The 18,232-nt window shown below is 42.4% G+C and overlaps 1 protein-coding gene across 1 annotated transcript in view; it reads right to left on the minus strand.

The window, feature by feature from the left end:
- CLVS2 (clavesin 2) overlaps positions 1 to 17,591 on the minus strand; it is a 58,870-nt gene extending 41,279 nt beyond the window's left edge. The window contains exons 1-2 of the mRNA XM_054023021.1: positions 15,649 to 17,591; positions 4,313 to 4,487 (exon numbers count right to left, since the gene is read on the minus strand). Of these exons, the coding sequence (XP_053878996.1) occupies positions 4,313 to 4,487; positions 15,649 to 16,037 (564 nt within the window). The 5' untranslated portion in view covers positions 16,038 to 17,591. The remainder of the gene's footprint in view (positions 1 to 4,312; positions 4,488 to 15,648) is intronic.
- Between the last annotated feature and the right edge of the window lie 641 nt (positions 17,592 to 18,232).

Here is an 18,232-nt window from a genome sequence, read left to right on the forward strand (position 1 = left end):
CTCTAAAAAGAATGGTGGCACTCTGAAAGCTTCTCAGAAATCTGAAGCAATAGTAATAGGGCATTAGTAATAGGCCAGAGGAATGAGTTGCTGCACAGAGGGTAGGTCAGATGGTGAAAAGTTGGTGACAAATGCAACTTACTACCTGGTATCACCACCAAATGGGTAGCATAGCTGCTTCATTTGCTGTTAGAGACCTGGTATACTAAAGCTTGCCTATTTTTATAACAGACTTCCTAGATTTCACTGGGTCATCTGGTCACAATTGTGCAAAGTACTCATTTTTTTTCTAACAGGAAAGAAAAATCATACAAATAGAAATATATATCAATAAAAATGTCAAGCAGACCACATACTGTGAGAAAGGGAAACCAAGACTGAAAGTTTGTTACTGAGAAGGTATGGCTTCTCCTGACTGACTAAAGATACTGAATTGCAACATATTCTAAGCTCATTGCCTACATAAGCTATAAGCAGCACCTGACATTCAGATCAGTAATTTTGTGGTCTCACTGGCCCATGGAAAAGTATTAAAGCATACAACTGTGTCTATAACTGGTATGACCACAACATCATAGCACTGATAAGGCAAGAGAGCCGGGCACAGAAGGCAATTAATTAACACCATAATATACATGCGCCAGGAGTTAGCAAAGTGCTAAATTGTATTTCTTTGAGTCCACAGTATTAGATCCATGTAGCACCTTGGCCACCACCACCACCTCTATTTCCCCTTCAGCAGGGCCCCTTTAAGAACTCACTCAGTCACCTTCTTAGCCCAAAATACACTAATTTACCCTTCACCAGGCTGGCAACACTTTGTCAAAAACAGAACTAAAAAGTCCCAAAACAAACACAAAGTCGTTTCCTGAGATTACTGTCAGGCTTCCAGCCATCCCCGCTACTTCTCCCAACCACACAACCCCCTTGCTGCTTCCTGCTGCCTTTTAAATTTGAATCACCTGATTAATCTGAGATGGGGCTAACCAGGGCTAGCTTAGCCCCAGGCTCTCCAGCCCAAGGACAAGCCATCCTGTTACAATCCAGTTAGAGTTTCTGGCAGCATAAGTGTAGAAAGTGAAGAGGTGTTTAAAGAAGAAGCTATGTGGTAGATCTAAAGGTTCTAATCTTGTTGATGACCGATAAGGGTGTCCTTATAACGCTATGTGATGGACCTTTTGGGTTTTTTTCAGCTTGATTTTTAAAACCTAGGAAATTTCACCCCCCAAAAAATGTTAAAAAAATTATTAATGTTGCAAAGTCAAGCATTCAGAAGTTACAAAATCTCAGAATTCAGTGAAATGTTAAAATGTTAAGTCGTCTGAAAAATCAGGTCATAGGCACGTTATATTGGGCACCCAAAATTAATGGGAACTTTTGACTTTAATCTCTCTTTGCCTCTGTTTCCCATCTGCAAAATGGGGATGATGCCTGCCTCTCATCCCCTCCCTTTTTGTGAAGATTTGTGCAGATAAATTCATTAATATTTGTGAAGCACTCGTGCTATAGTGATAAGTGCCATGGAAAAGCCCCTAAGTTTGAATAGTGTGCAGTAAATAAGTCAAAGAATTTTCCTCCAGGGCAGATTGGCAGAGGCCCTGGGTTGTTGTTTTCTCCTCTGCAACGTGGGGCACGGGTCGCTTGCTGGAGGATTCCCTGCACCTTGAAGTCTTTACACCACGATTTGAGGACTTCAATAGCTCAGACATAGGTTAGGGGTTTGATACAGGAGTGGGTGGGTGAGATTCTGTGGCCTGTGTTGTGCAGGAAGTCAGACTAGATTAGTGGTTCCCAAACTTTAACTATCAGTGAACCCCTTTCACTAAAATGTCAGTTCTCATGAACCCCCTCCTAAAAATGAATATTTCCAGGGATTTTCTCCTTTACCTGAGTATAAATTATAAAAGCAGTGATCTTGGAAATATAAAATTTGTTTTTGACATGCTTATTATACACTATTATTAATTATTATTTATTTATATTAAATATTTTTATATTTATATTAAATATTTAAATATTTACAATATTTTTATTACATTATGAAAACGGCAACACTCTTCCAAGATCTCACTTTTGTAGCTTGTATCACTTTGAATAAGCCTGTTATAAGACAAGGCTCCTATGTTTCATCAAGGAGTATCCGATGTAAAACAGCATGAAGGTATTTAAGAAGCCAACTCACAGAGTTCCTCCTACACAAGCATTCAGGTCTTGAGCAGTCCAGGCAAACAACGCACGTTACAACAAAGCTTGAACTTGTTCTTCATAATAATTTTAAAAACAAAACTAGCTGCCTATTTAATTTTAAAAAGAGAAAAAAAATCCACCTCCCTTTCCATTTCTTATAAGGAGTCTTGAAGTTTAAATCTCCTCAGTGTGGTAGATAGGCTTGCTTTGATCTGCTTAGCTCTTGGAAGTCCAGGGGCTCCAGGCTGCTAGCCCCGTGCTGCCAGGGATCCCTAAGGACAGCTCTGTCCGCCATTAGGGAATTTTTTCCCCAAGAACCCCCTGTAACATTTTATGAACCCCAGTTTGGGAACCACTGGACTAGATGATCATAATGGTCCCTTCTGACCTTAAAGTCTACGATTCTATGAAGTCATGGGGCCTCACAGTGAATGAGGAGAAAACAGAATATTGAATAACCACTCATTCAGAGAGCGACATCCACCTGTTTAAGGAATAAGGCAGTGGACCTGTGCAAAACCAGTATATGATCATGTAATGAAAGACTGTCTCATAATGCATATGCACAAGGGGACTGAATTAAGGTGGCATGGGCAATCTTCAATCTGGCACTTCCTAACTTTTGAGTGCTTGACATATTTCTATATTATACACACAAAAATTAAGTGGCGAGAGTGTGGCCAGGTCTACACTATCAACTTAATCGATATAAGTACGTTGCTCAGGGGTGTGAAAAATCCACACCCCTGAGCCATGTTGTTATACTGATCTAAGCCCCCAGTATAGACAGCGCTATTGACTGGAGCACTTCTGTCAACACAGCTACCGCCTCTCATGGAGGTGAATTAACGACGCTGACAGGAGAAGTTCTCCCGTCGACAGAGTAGTGTCTTCACTGAAGCACTGCAGCTGCAGCGTTTTAAGTGTAGACCTGCCCTTAGTCAAATGCTGATTGATATTGCAAAATAAAAATCACACACTAAATCCAAACTTTCCAAAAACAAGAGAAAAAACCCCACACACATAAAACACACACAGTGCTCTTAGTCTCTCATATACCTTGTGCCACAGGTTCACTTTATGCCATTTCTGTTCAAAGCATAACAACCCAACCTGCATCTTTGCTCTTTGTCCTCGCAGCCCAGCTTACACACAGACTATTTATTTTAGCTCACTGTTTCACATATGGGGCTTGCTTGTCCTCTCACTTATACTGATGCAAATCCAGAGTAATTCCAGTCAAGTCCATGGAGCTCCACCAGAGTAAGTGAGGGGAGAATCAGGATCACAGTCTGTTAGTTCTAACCATTCACTTATGTGGTAGTAGACTGAGCACCGGTTAAGGCATTTCAAGAATTAGATCAAAACTTGACCCAGCACTACACAATTCCTGCAAAGCTAGCAATATCCAAGTGAGTAAAATGCAAAGATAAGGTTGTTCTTTTGTTTTATATAAGTAATGAAAATGTTTAAATAATTAAAATCGGGGGAAAAAAACAAAGGAAAGAAATATATGGCCTTATAAAAGCAAAGCACACTGCCACAAGGGTGAGTCATAGGTATTTTTCCATAAAGATTACTGCTTGCCTTCAAATGAGCAATTATTTCACAGATTACAGTTTTTCATTTTAACAATCATTAAAGACCACAGAAAACAACTGGCAGTTGTGTAGTGTCCTTCACAACGTCTCTGGGTAGAATGCTCTAAAATTATCAGCAACTATAGCAGCTGTAAATTACAGTAAATATATAGGGTCTCAATCCTCCAACATGCCGAGCACTTTGGATCCTGATTCAGAAAATACTTAAGCACCTACTTAACTTTAAACTGGGGCACAGTCCCAGTGAAGTCAGATGTGAAACCAAAGCGCCCTGCACCTTGCAGGATCAAGTACTAGGGCGTGATTCTACTGCCATTGAAGTCAATGACAAAACTCCTGTTGTGGGAGCCAGGGCAGACCCATAGTTCATTAGCCCTGTCCCAAATGATGGGGCAACCCAATTATCTCAAAAGGTGAAAATGTCCCTATTTTAAACAAATGTGCCTTTTCTGTTTGCTTTGAATATGTAGGTTTTCAACCTGGAGCCAAGGAAATAGAGTAAGGAGTGAAAAAGGGAACCTTACCTGAAGGCCCTCTATGGCTAATCTCAGCATGCTTGGTGTGAGTTTGGAGGCCTGCTTGAAGGTGAAGTTGCTCCAGTCTATAATCAAAACAAATCCATTCACTTGAAGTTCAGGATCTTCAATCATGGCTTCTAAAGAAAGAAGTATGGCACGCAAAATATCCACCAGTGTGTACCTGTCAATAATAGAGGGTGAACTGGGTTAGGCTAACCAGAAGGGAATGATGAGGGCATGCAAAAACATGAGGTAGAAAACTTCTAACCATCTCCTTTCATGTTATTTATCAAACATGTAAACCAAAGGATGGATTTTGATTTTATATTTGCCATATAGGTATCCTCAGATAAAATGAGCTGTCAAATATAAGCAGCAAAAATATAAACTGCCAAAGCAAATGTAAATTTTCCCATAGAAAGTGACAACCTTCTGAGCTGCCTAATTATTTTCCCATTTATCAAATGTATATACTGTAAGATCTGTGCAACTTCTATTGTTTTAAGATCATAGTTGCATGGACGACTATTACAGTCCAACACTAGAAATATGCACCCAATTTTCCCTGGCAAAACTTTCCAAAGATAGAGATTACAACTCCCCAGTCTTCAACTGCTAACAAAAGGGAATTTCAACACCTCTCTCTCTCATTATTGTTTACTCTCAGATCCATACAGTACACTGTAGAATTTTCAAAGCACAACAAAAGAGTCTCTTCATGAAAACAAAAAAAGAAACACACCACTGCTTGGAACTTCTCTGGTTAAAGGCAATGTCAGCCTACTAAGATTTAATTAATCACCTTCTGAGTACTTTTTACCCCCTAGCAAGGCAGTTTCAATACTCTATTTAGAATCTGATGATCATTTTCATCTGCTACATTCCACATGAAATTTTAGCACAGAGAGATTGCATAATGTGTGCATGCTGCATCTAAAAATAGAAATAGTACATAATGATGTATTTTACACACACATAAATATAAAGATTCCTATATAAATAAACATGTAATAGAAATTATAATTACATGCTGGTCTCACTACCTAAATTTGGCCATAGCCTAGTCTGGCCTATAAAAACTGTGGACTTTCCAGAGTAGGTTGCTAAAAGGTTCTTCCTTATTCCAAGGAGGTTCTTCCCTTGTAATTATTCTGCCAGCTGAACACTACTGGTAAAGGCCCCAGGTCTGCAAAGAGATCTGCTAGCAAACCAAAAAAAACAAACTGGGGAAAATGGTAAGCATGTTTCATGAAAAAAATTGAAAGAAATTAAACATTTTTCATTTCATTCCATTATTTTCATGATTTTTTTTTATTTAAAAAAAATTCATTTTGAAAGCTTTCCCATTGATTTGTCAAGATAAATCCCACTCTCTATTATATGTTAAAACTTTTCCCCTTTTTCCCCTGCTGGTAAAAAGTGGGCATGGTAGTAAGAGAAACTTGGGGAAAAACCCAATTTCTCTCTCACATTGTTACTTTCTCCTTCTTTACTTACAATGGAAACTTTAAAAAGGGGAAAGGTGGAATTGCCTTATAATTTACAAATGAAAGATTGCAAAAGGATGAAATTTTTCAATTTTTGTCAAAAATTTTCTTTATTTTTGATTTAAAGTTTCCATAAAGTGAAATTTTCCATGGAAAAAAAAGTCAGTCTTTGAAACTCCATTTTTGATGCAAAATGGTCAAAATCATTTCGACCAGCTGTACACGAACTCTTACATCCCTATGTGTCCTATTGGAGTCAGTGGGGCTCTACATGACCATAGGAGCTGACTACAGCAGATCCCTTTGCAGGACTGCTTTCAGCATTCCACAGCCACCCATAACTGGCCACTTTCCAGAAGCAGTGTGATAGACTCCATCCAGCCTAACTGTCATATATGACATTCAGTCAAAGAGGAAACATTTAAAAATAAAAAAGGAACCTGGGCTGTCAGCTCTATCCCAAAGCTCAACTGGAGGGAAAAAGACTCATCAGCTCAAAGAGGTCTCTCCCACGTAAGGTGTGTGTACAGGAAACTCTGTGAGCATTCTTCAGCTCCAGTATAAACCACAGAGTAGACCAAGCACCAAGTTTTTACCATCATGTCATCAAATCCTGTGTGTCAGATAGAAAGATATATGTATATGTTAATCTGAGACATCATGCATCCTCCTATGTAGTCCTCTCCTATCCCCACCACTGGAAAGGAGTGCAGGACACCCAAATCAAAGTGGTCTTGAAAACACCCAGTACAGTCTATATTGCACTGTTGCTAACATGAGCACTAAAAAACGCCCCCACTTTTTTTCTACTGTAGAAGCAGCTGCAGCTCTCTTGTTTGGAAGCATGTGAGCTCCATCACTTTGACAGAGTGCCCTGCACTCCTTTCCAATGGTGGGGAATGGAAGAGACACAAGCATACTCTTCCACAGGCACACTAACTTGTATTAGAGATTATCAGACAAGTCAAAATTTTGATGAAAGAGAGAAAATAGTCCATAAAAATGTTCACCAAAAACGTTATCTGACTAGCTGTAGTACATAAGGTATTTAAAGATGGCTAGGGCCTCTCTCTCCTCCATTGGGGCCATGTATTGGGATTATGCCATCCTTAAAATGGCAGGCACTCCTTTGGTTTACAGAATCCCACCTGAATGTGGGGAGCTCATTTACATTAAATGCCAAGTTGCTGCCCAAGTCCCCAGTGGCCTGAGCTGGGTTTGCGGAGATTTTTTGTTTTCATTCGAGGGGACAGACAACATTTCTTCTGAACACATTAGTCTGTTACAAAGCGAGCCTGTCAGGGATCCAGAATGCCACCTATATATTGTTTGCTGGATCAGACCCTTAAGCTATCATAACAGAGAGTGAAATCCTGACCGCGCTAAAGTCAATGACAAAATTCCCATTGACTTTAATGGAGCCAGGATTTCACCCATAGTGTTGAAGGAGCTGTGATTCTATAGGGCTAGATTCTGAAACCCTTACTCACATTCTATAGTACCTTATTCCATTAAAAATCCCATTAAGGAGGTACTCAAGGTGGGTATGGGTCTCAGAATTTGGCCTATAATAAACTTATAATTTCATGGTTCTCAGCTGAAAAAGGCAAGGATTTCTCCCTCCAATGAAAAAGACAAAAAGAATAATGATTAAACTACCAGAAAATGCTTTCATTTGCTATCAGGAGAAGACACCCAATTTATCCATGAAATAAAATAAATCAAGTTAGAACCATTCAGGGACCTGTCCATGTTAAAAACAACAAAAAAACCACCCTTGAAAGGAAATTGCATGAAAATAGAAGATAAGCTATCTTACCCTGGCATCTTGATTATCTATACTGGGCTTTCTTTCTTGATTTTGCTATATTACTTAAGTGAGCTACATTGCTGAAAACCACAAAAGAAAGAAAAATACATTATAGGCAGTGCTTAATTCAGCTGAGCCCTGGTACCTCTAGGCTTGGCAGTTCATAGTCCCAGCACCCCGGCATACCAGCCAGCAGTTGCCACTCTCTAGCCACCCAGCTCTGAAGGCAGCACCACTGCCAGCAGCATTGCAGAAGTAAGGGTGGCAATACACCATACCATGGCATACTTCTGTGCTGCTGCTGGCCGTGGTATTGCCTACAGAGCTGGGTGCCCAGCCAGTGGCCACCGCACTCTGGCCACACAGCTTGAGCCCCGGCACCTCTTTTATTACAAATTAAGCACTGATTCTAAGCCATTTAATGCAGCTTTTACTTTGAGCAAATGCTGAAGCTACCCAGAAATCTAAACCCAACATGATAGAGGAAATCTTAGGTGTTGCAAATAGCAAGTTGTGTATTAAAGGCAAAGCAGAAAAGCTCTATACAATGAAATATGAATAATGGAGCTATATTACAGTTGTTACATAGTGCAGAGTTATTTGCATAAAGACTCATCTCTAGTCCACTCTGCACAATACGTGAGACCTATAGAAACTGAAGTCCCTTCACAGGCTTGTGACAGTCTTGTCCTGCTATACAATGAACCTTTATACGTGCTCCATTCTCATCTGAACTTGAAGTCTGAGTATGGTTGGTAGAAAATTACTTGCCACTGAGAAATGCAATTTTTTTTTTTTTTAAACTGGATACCGGGCTACATACCCAGTAGCCAACAAACTAATCCAAGTCCCACGCAACAACATTCTGTCTTTACATATTTCCAAGTGTTGTGGAACATTTTCCAGGGACTTACTAGGAAATGTAACAGAAGGTAGAGTTGGATAACTATTTTGTTGTTGTTATCAAATCATGGGATTACATTTCTTTTGACCTTTTTTCTCTCTAATTTCATTTACCATCTTTTTATCCTCTCTCCTTATTCCAATCTTTCTTCAGTCTCCTCTTTCCATTGCAGATTGATTGATAAATACACACACACAAACGTTCATTCCTTACAGCCCCACCCCGTTCCTGTTTTATGTTTTCCCCTTAGTAGTAGTTGTCTTTTTCCTGACCCCTCCTTTTCTTTCTTGATTCTCTCTTCTTCTTTCTCCCTTCCCTCCCTATTGCTTGCCTACTCTCTCCTTTTCTTGTCATTGCCCCAATCAATGCTTCCTCCTACTCAGATCCTATGGAAAGAAACCTGACTTTGGCGCCATACTGGTCAAGCATTGTTCAAAAATAGGTGCACTAGTCTAAATTGATTAAGCTCTATTTATATAAAAATTTGACATCAAAAGTGTTATATAAAGAAATGCAAACGGGAAGCTAACTAATGGGAATTTTGAGTCTTGGCTTATATTTTAGTGTTCTGCAGACACCCAATTTTACAATTTTTTATATAAAATTTCTTTGATTTCCTTGGATTTATAAAAGCCTCACTAGGTGCCCATCCTACTCCCTGGGTTGTACTGCCGAGATCCATGTGCAGTGTTCGGATAACTTTCAGTTTAACTAGAGAAATGTCACAAAGCAAAAATGAAAAGTAGCATTAACTGCAAGCACTAGCATGACATATAGCCAGAATGAGATGAGATCAGGGCCAGCACTTCCACTAGGCAACACTAGGCGGTCGCCTAGGGCAGCAGGATTTGGGGTGGCATTTTGCCATCCTCGGTGGGAATTCAGTGGCGGTGGTCCTTCCGCTCCGCATCTTCGAGGCGCTTCAACAGCGAGTCCTTCACTCACTCTGGGACCCGCCGCCGAAGTGCCCTGAAGACGCGGAGCGGAAGGACTCCCGCTGCCGAATGCTCTGAGAAGGAGCGCTACCGCCTAGGGCAGCAAAAACCCTGGCACCGCTCCTGGATGAGATTTGTTGCAGTTGCTGGTTTTTAACTACTGCCATTGTACAGCATGAAAGGAAGAAGCCATAATTTTATTCCATCCATCTGCATAAGTTACAGCAATTGGCCAGCGCAGTGTGTATGCTAAGTAGCATGTGCCCATTCTTCACAGCAAGACCCAAAGACTCCAGCAGTTTAAGTCATTTTGACCTCCAGACCTTTGAGCTTTTAGGGTGTTTGTTTATTGAAGGGACACTGAGTGCTTTATTTTCCTCTGACCCCAGTTTTCAAACAATTGCTACAGTGGTTTCAGGCAAGCGAAGTGCATTGTGTCTGATTTGCTATCATGCATGGCTTTACAGTAACCTAGAGCTGACCTGCACCCCACTACTGGAGAAATAAATCCTGTTTTATTAGTGGCTGACTTCAGTCACACTTATCATATAGCCTCTCACATGACATATTGTAGCTAGTCGTGTGTAACTAATTCTTTTATATAATCTAGAATTCACTATTAACTGTATTTAATGCCTCCTATTTATACAACCATGATTTATACAACTGTTTATATAATATTTTTAGCCTAAAAAAACATATCAGTAACAAAGCTGGAAACAGGTGATCATGTACTGAATGAATACTGTGGGCTAGATTCACGAAAAGCATCACAATGTCCAATTTTTAGGCACCTAGGAAATCATTGGGATACACAAGGCCTGAGTTAGGCACCCAGGCTTACTATACAATGAATGGGGACAGACAGGTGCCTAAGAATGTGATTCAAAAAAGCCAGCAAGCTAGGCAGCTCCTTGCCTAAACTAGCCAATGGGAGATGCTAAGGAAAGGGGTGTGTCCTAAGCCCCACCCCCCTCACAGAATTCAGCACCTAAATTTAGGCTGGAAGGAAGCGGCTCTCTTAGCTTGGGATGCTCAGCTGTGAATCCTTGCTTAGAATTAGGTGCATGTGGCATTTTTTTTGCAAGCAGCCAGGGGTGGGGACGTGGGGTGGAGAGGAGGAGGAAGAGGACCAAGCAACCTGTGCCCTGGCTTCATCCTCATACAACAACTGAGGCTAGAGAGAAGACCGCTAGCTCACTGGTGGCAGAAATCTCACGTCAAATCAAATCACCTATGGCAGTTGTTTTTAACATCTCATGCCACGGTTATGTCCACGGTTATGTGGGAAGCAAAGTAGAGTTTCTTTGCCTTTACCATAGCATCTGTTAAATCTTGCATCAGCTAATTCCCATTTGTTTTGAATAGCAGACAGTCTGGTTCCTCTGAGAGGTCATATTAGCTCTCTGGCTGGCATGAGTCCCTACCATTATGAGGAAATTTTGTGTGGATTCAGTCTGCCTCTGTGGATGCAAAGTGGAATCTGGGTCTCCACTTGAGTTTAGGTCAGTGTAGCTTCCTAAGGCACTAGATGTGTTGGGAAACCTTTTCAAACCATGTCCATCCTGGCTGGTGAAGGCTTCTATTAAAGAAGCTGTAGTACAGTCACTGCTCAAAAAAAAAAAAAAAAAAAAAAAAAAAATCACTTCATTCTGGCAGTCTCTAGCATCCAGAATCTAATCTACCATTCTTGGTTAACATTTTTAGAAGGTTTTGGCAAGACAATTCAACTACAAGAGATGCCTCAGATCCCCTTGACTCTTGACAATCCAGGTACAGATGTGGGTGCTAACAAAAGAGGAGCGCTCATAAAAATCAGCTAAAGATAAAAATCTTTTGGTTTATGTCTATTGTGTTAGCACCCAGAAGCCTCAATCAGGATAAAAAAATCCTACTGTGTTAGATGTTGTACAAAAACATAGGAAAGTATAGCATTTGCCCCAAAGATCTTACAGTTTTGATCTTCTGGATTTGCCATTATTAACTGGAGTAACAAACTTCTATTATAGTGTTTTCATTAATTATAATTCATATTTGAAAGAATATTATTTCACACAGAGTGACCTTAATATCCAAGTAGCATTACTATTTATTTGCATCATTATTTTGTCATTTGGTTCAATTCATGGCTTGAAAAATCCACTTGCCAACTCATCTGTGGTGACTAGGGAGTTGCAAAGTGGGATGAGCGATTAGTGTTTGCAGAATTTAACCTGTCATTTAAAAAAAACTTTCTAGCATGTGTGGTTTTGAAAACAACCTTTTGAATGTGAAACAGTGCAGTGTCTTGTTCCTAAGTCTGCAACAGACAGCTCCAGTGCCTTTGACTCTGCTTACAGATTCCCCATTCAACCACAGAGTAAAATTAACAAATCTGGTCAATTTCACTGCTGATATTCAGAACCCTGCAGACAGCTGTGAAACTGACAGGAACCATGCCAATTTTATTCTGCCCTTCTTGGGAAAGCTCTGAGTGGTAGTTGAAGCAAACATTAGTGATAGTTATCTGGGAAGATATCCCCCAAAAAACCCCAAATGGTAGTGCAGGATGAGGATCCAAAAAATATAAAGAAAGAAAGAAAGCCCCCATCCATTGCAATAGCCAGAAAATTGATTAGAAGGGGTAAGGTAATAGAGATCCTTGCCTCCAAAGGTCAAAAGACTATGCGCTGGGGGGGAGAGCAGAAGAGAAGAGAATCTCCCTTCCAGCAACCAGCTGGAGGCATAAGAAAGATAAATTATACACCTACTATCCAAATGTAATCATATACCTCCAAATCAGAAGTTAATATGAAAGATTGAGCCCCCATGTACAATCCAGGCACAGCCCCTGGTAGGACCCCCATCATTTTTTCCCTACCCATCTGCTTAGAGAGGTGTTGGACTGCTCACTGAAACATTCCCCTTAGCCCTTGCATTAGAACCTCCCCCATCTTTTATAAGCTTCTGGTTTAATCTTTCAGACTGTAGGGCATCTGGTACAGTTTTCAGGCCCTGCTTTAATTTAGTGAATGTAATGTCTTGGTTGGCACATGGGTTTGTTTTTTCATAGGAATTTGTTTCATCCTTTTCCTAAGTCCTTTGATAGGTCTGATGGTAATTAGAACTATATAAATGATAGACTGTTGATGCTATATAAATCATCTGATCTGTAGCTGTTATTCATTTAAAAAAAACAATTGTCACTTTTTAGTTGGAATTGTTAATTTGTTGACTATAATAAATTGTACACCTATGATTAACTATATTTATTGGCTTGCAGCGCATTGTTAACTTAGTCAAGAAAGTATGCAGGGAATTCACTGATAGAACAGAAGCTTTTTAAGAGTTTTGTTCTAAGTAAAAAGCACATTGGTTTGTGTACTGTTAAAGCAGTAAGGGCTTAATCAATATAAGAGACAGGTGCACAGCACCCCTCAGTATCAGGCATTAACTGAGTATCAGGTCAGCTGCATTCGTGGGGAGGCAGTGTGGTCCCTTGGATGGGGTACTCACCTGGGAGTCAGGAGATCTACGTTTTATTCCCAGATCTGCCACTGACCTGCTGTGTGACCTTCAGCAAGTCAATTCCCCTTTCTGTACGTTTGTTCTCCTCCCTTTGTCTGTCTTGTCTCTGTGGACAAATAACTCTCTTTGGGGCAAGGAAAGTGGGATTCCCATCTCAGTTGGGGTATCTAGGTATTTGGGGTACCTCAGTCACACTACGACTGTAATATAAATAATGTGTTCAGTTAAACTTCCATAAAATTGTAATTATGTTTTGTCTTTTTAATATTCTCCCAGCTGATCTCATGTAATTTAAATCAAATAAGAATATATCTCACTATTAATACAGGTGAATGAACCCACTCTTGCCACATTAAAAACAAGTGATTAACAAGTGCTATTTTTTGTACTTTGACTAAGAACTAGTGCTCTGCATATTTCCACATAAGATTTATTTTACCAGAGTGCAATTACGAAGAAGAAAATTGATCATACTTGAGACAGGCCAGACTGGATTTGTGAGAGAATTTCATCATGGCCGAAGTACAATTTTAACAAGATGTCTAACTTGTCACATCCTTGCAGTTATTCCTGTCATTTTGATCTCTCTTTTAGGACATTACCAGCTTATTTATTTAAGAAAAGGCTTGAGTTTGTCTTTACAGGGTAAGGAGCTATAATGATGTAATTATTATTATTATTATTTTTGTGGCAGTACCTAATTCTGCAACCCTTGCACACATCAATAGTACTTCCTCTCTTGGGTAACCTTAGTGATCTTAATGAGATTACTCACATGAGTATAGTTTGCAGGAGTGGGATGTAAATAGTTCACACCTAATGGATCCATGAATAGATCTGTATTGAAAGTTAAAGAATGTTTAAACTGCCTGTAATTTGAAGGCTATAGGTGGTTCCCCCCTTCTGCCCTCCCCCCCCAAAGCAGAAGGAAATTATGTACAGCATCCCCAGTGATGCATTTTTAAACCAATGTTTTCCCCACAGAACACGTTTCCTGTTGCTCGCATACCAGGCCTTGATAATAATACACAGCACTTGTATGAGCTCACTAAGCCATCTTCACTCCAGAACGGACCACAATCAGCTTTAGGGCCCTTGTAGCGTCATTCAGTTTTGAAATCTTGCTGCAAAAAAACATGTATAAAGATCCCTCCTGCCTCACTGATAATTTCACCAAGCAGACTGTCACCTGTGATGCAGAGTAGGAGAGGTGAAGGAACGAGGTGTTTAACATCAATCTGACACATGCATAATTAGATGATTCAGTAACTTATCTTGCCTTCTCTGGCTGAGGAAAAGTACTCAGAGCCTGAACTTCATGTGCACCCAGACTTTTCAGTTCCTCTTTAGAAATGGGAATTAGCCTTGAGTTGGAAGCGCATTGTGGGTATTACTGATATGCAAATGAGCACTACCAAGCTGCCCTCTCTTTCATTGCTTGAGATGTATTGTGTGCTTAAGCAAAAAGAGCTGAGACAAGATGTAATAAATATTTGTCAGGCCAGTTGGACAAATTATCTGTTTTGCCTCTTTTAAATGCATCATTATTTCAGCTGGGGAAGAGGCAGAGAAATGTAAATCAAGGAGTATGCCCTTTGCCCAATCCATCAATAAGGGAAAAAGGAGTCTCTTTCCCCCACCCTGAATATGCAGGGCAGTGGACAGAGCTTTCCCAGGAAGGGCAAAATAAAACTGGCAGTCCAGTCCTGCTGTGTGTAAAGCAGGATGTGTCCTATTGCCCTCCCCATCATCCTGTAACCTACTGGATTTCATCAATGGTGAGGGGAGGGTTCAATCATAGTCATTGAGTTTAAGGCCAGAAGGGACCACCAGATCATCTCAGCCTTCTGTATATCACAGGCCACCAACAATACCCAGCACCTACATACTAAATTCATCTACTGAAAATCAGACCAAAAGTTTTATAGCCCAAAGGAAACTAGACTGTTCTGTGCCACAGGAGGGACTTAGGTGCACCAGTGCTCAAGCCCCTGCAATAGCAGGGAAATGATTAAAGAAGATACACCCAGATGATCTTGGCAAATGATCTGCACCCACACACTGCAGAAGTAGGTGAAAGCCTGCCAATGTCACTACCAATCTGACCTGGGGGAAAATTCCTTCCAAATTCCACATATGGTGATCAGTTATACCAAGGGTCGGCAACGTTCGGCACACCGCTCGCCTGCACCACTTCTCGCCGCCCTCATTGGCCCGAGACGGCGAACCATGGCCAGTGGGGGCCGCGATCGGCCGAACCTGCCGCGTCAGCAAGTAAATAAAACTGGCCCAGCCCGCCAGGGTGCTTACCCTGGCGAGCCGCGTGCCGAATGTTGCCGACCCCTGAGCACGACCCCGAGCACATGAGCAAGAACCAGTCAACCAAGCACCTGAGAGAGAGAGAATGCTTGGTGCCACCTCACAGCCCTGGCCCATCCTGTCCAAAGTCTCAGCTCTATCTGTGGCTACTCCTGATGCTTCTGAGGAAGACAATACCACCACTACCACCCCAAAATACCCAGAATACACTGGGAGGAAGAGTCCCTTCCTGATCCTGACAGGTGGCCGACTGAAACTCTGAAGCATGAGCATTTAGGACTATAAGACATGCAGTCCAATGGGGGTGGATAGGTTAATGAGTGAGTGGGTCTCAGCCAAGTGGGAAGGGGCATGTGTTAGAGTCTGGGCTCAGTATTTACCTGCTCTGGTCCCAGTTGGCAGCGAACAGGACCAGGATCTTCCTTCCATAGTGGTCAAGGTTGGCCAGCCCGCCGGGGAAGCCATCCTTCAGCGCCTGCTTGATGCCAGGGTCAGTGGCCTTGAAGCTCTTGAACATGTCCAGGTTCTGCTGCCGGTACTCAAAGTACTGGGCCAGCAGACGGAATGCCTCGAAGTGCTGAAATTTCCTGGCTCTCAGGAAGCGCAGAATGAAGGCATCATCTGTGCGGAGGAAGCCAATGTCCGGCCGAGTAATCACCATATCCCGCACCTCCTGGATGTCCTGGTGCAGGGTATCCGGGTTCTCATTCAGCTCCAGCCGGGCTTTCTCCAGCGTCTCCGGGGACAGACCTGCCTGCAAATGAGTCATAGTGCTGCTCCCTCCTCTGTCGCTGCTAACTGTGCTCCTCTACCTTATAGGATGCACCTCCACACAGCCCCAAAAGCCTGATGCAGTTGTTCCTCACCCTTAGAGCATGTACCCCCTCCCCAAATCTCCCCACTACCTGCTGCTCCTCTTCCTTTAGAATATATCCCCTATCCCCAGCACCCTGTTGCTCCTGTCCCTTATGATACCCCTCTTCTACCCCCCAAATAACCTTTCCCCCAGAACCCCAATTGCCTGATGCTGCAGTCACTGTAGAGAGAAAAGCCAGTATAACAATAACAACACGCCACAAACGAACACCCTATTGCTGCAAATCACTATGGAAAGAAGGGGGGAGGGTTCTTTCCCCCAGAAGACCCAAGTTTGCCCCCTTGGTTAAGTAGGCATTTTATCGGGGTAATAAAAAGCTGCAGTTATAGTGGTTTTTTAAGAGCCACATGATCACAGAGAGCGAGTCCAAAAAGCAGGACGAAGGACTACCTTTGGATTTGGGATGAGGTTTTTATCCCTCCCCCATGCAAACAGTGATCTCACCCCTGATGCTGCAGTCACTAGAGAAAGAATAATAAATAAATAAATAAATGTGGCTCCTCAAACTGAGAGTTCCCGGTAGAGGTTGCTTTCCAAAAGAAGGACCATTTATTTAAGACCAACGTTTGCCATGGTTAAGAGGCATTTTTCTTTGATTTAAAAAGAAAAGGGGGAAAAAAAAGCTACATGTCGTTCCTTTGCTGGTATATATTTAAAGATCCTCTTTCTTGAGCACAGATAAGGACTCCAGAAAACAAAACTGCCTACGGCTTGGGGTGGGTTTTTTCCTTCTCCTCCACCTACATACACAGTGATCTCAGATGGTACCAGCAGGATCTGGTGCTGGTTGTTGTATTTCTCCCACCCCCCTCTATTTTTTTTCTTTTATCTCATCCAGGTCTTCCCACACACTGCACTCCGCCTTGGAGGGACTGGTCTCCAGCCCATCCTCCTCCTTCTCTCGGACAGCTGAATTCAATCGCTTTGCAAAACGCGCAGTACTTAGCAGCAAGAAGAAAGGGCTGGAAAGACAGCTCGCAGGGCAAAGAAAAACCTAGGCAATGCGGCACCTCCCGGCCTCCATCAGCAACAGCAGCTCCTCTCGGTGGCAAGCCCGGAGCTAGGCAGCTGGGAGGAGAGGCAGAGTGGCCAAGCCCGGAGCCCAGGACATCCCCAGGGGAAGCAGCGGGCTCATATTCCCCGAGGCGCGTGCTGTCTGCAGCCCTGCTGGTGTCTGGCCGGGGCCGGGCGGGGGCGATGCTCCTTGTAGAGAGCTCTGGCTCCGCGCTGTTGCCGCCGCCGCCGCCGCCTTTGTGTTGTTCTGGAGCAAGCCGGTGGCTTCTTGTGCGGCTGCTGTGGCTCTGCCGTGTGTTCAGTGCGCGGCTGCTGGCAGGTTTGCGTCAATCAGGGCTCCCTAGGCGGCTGCCGCCGGTGACTCCAGCTCAGATCAGCCCCTCTCTCCCTCACGTTGTTGTTACCCAGCACTGCCCTTCCCCCTGCTTTCTGTCCGCAGGATAAAGACAAACCCCCACAGAGGAGAGCAGCTCGCTCCAGCCCTTCCCCCCAGTTTCACCCGGCACCTGCTGCCTTCCCTACCCCTCCTTGGACCACCAGCAGGCCTCTTGCAATTGAATATTTATATTCCGGCAGTTGAGAAACGCCCCCTGCCCTCCCTTTCCCCCAACCCATCTATTCCTTCCCACCCTTTTGTGTGCAAAGAGCCAAACTGCAGTGGAATTAGCAGCTATTGTTGATTTCGATTCATATTGACACTCATTAGTGTCTAGTTCCTACAGGAACCATACCTCTTCTAAATGCATTTGAGATACTAAAAAAAACCATGCGTCGGTGGCTTTGGTTTATTAAAAACGCCATTGTTGCAGGAAAGTTTAGAAGAGAAATCCAGGAGAACATACTTGGCAGTGTGTATGGGATGGGAAAAGGGGGTTCAGCTATGGTAAATTACAGCCCCTGTGACCCTATAATTGTAAATCCTTTAATTCAGACACACACAACTGCATGGGAAACAATTGACCCTTTGTGGAGAATGATTCTAGCTTGTTCTCAGCCTAAAAGTGATTTTTGATGTATTTGGAAAGTTTAGTAAATTCAAATTGGCTGGTTTTGAGGAATTTGAACATGGTTTT

The sequence above is a fragment of the Malaclemys terrapin genome, chromosome 3, assembly GCF_027887155.1.
Source record: "Malaclemys terrapin pileata isolate rMalTer1 chromosome 3, rMalTer1.hap1, whole genome shotgun sequence".
Lineage (NCBI taxonomy): Eukaryota > Metazoa > Chordata > Testudines > Emydidae > Malaclemys > Malaclemys terrapin.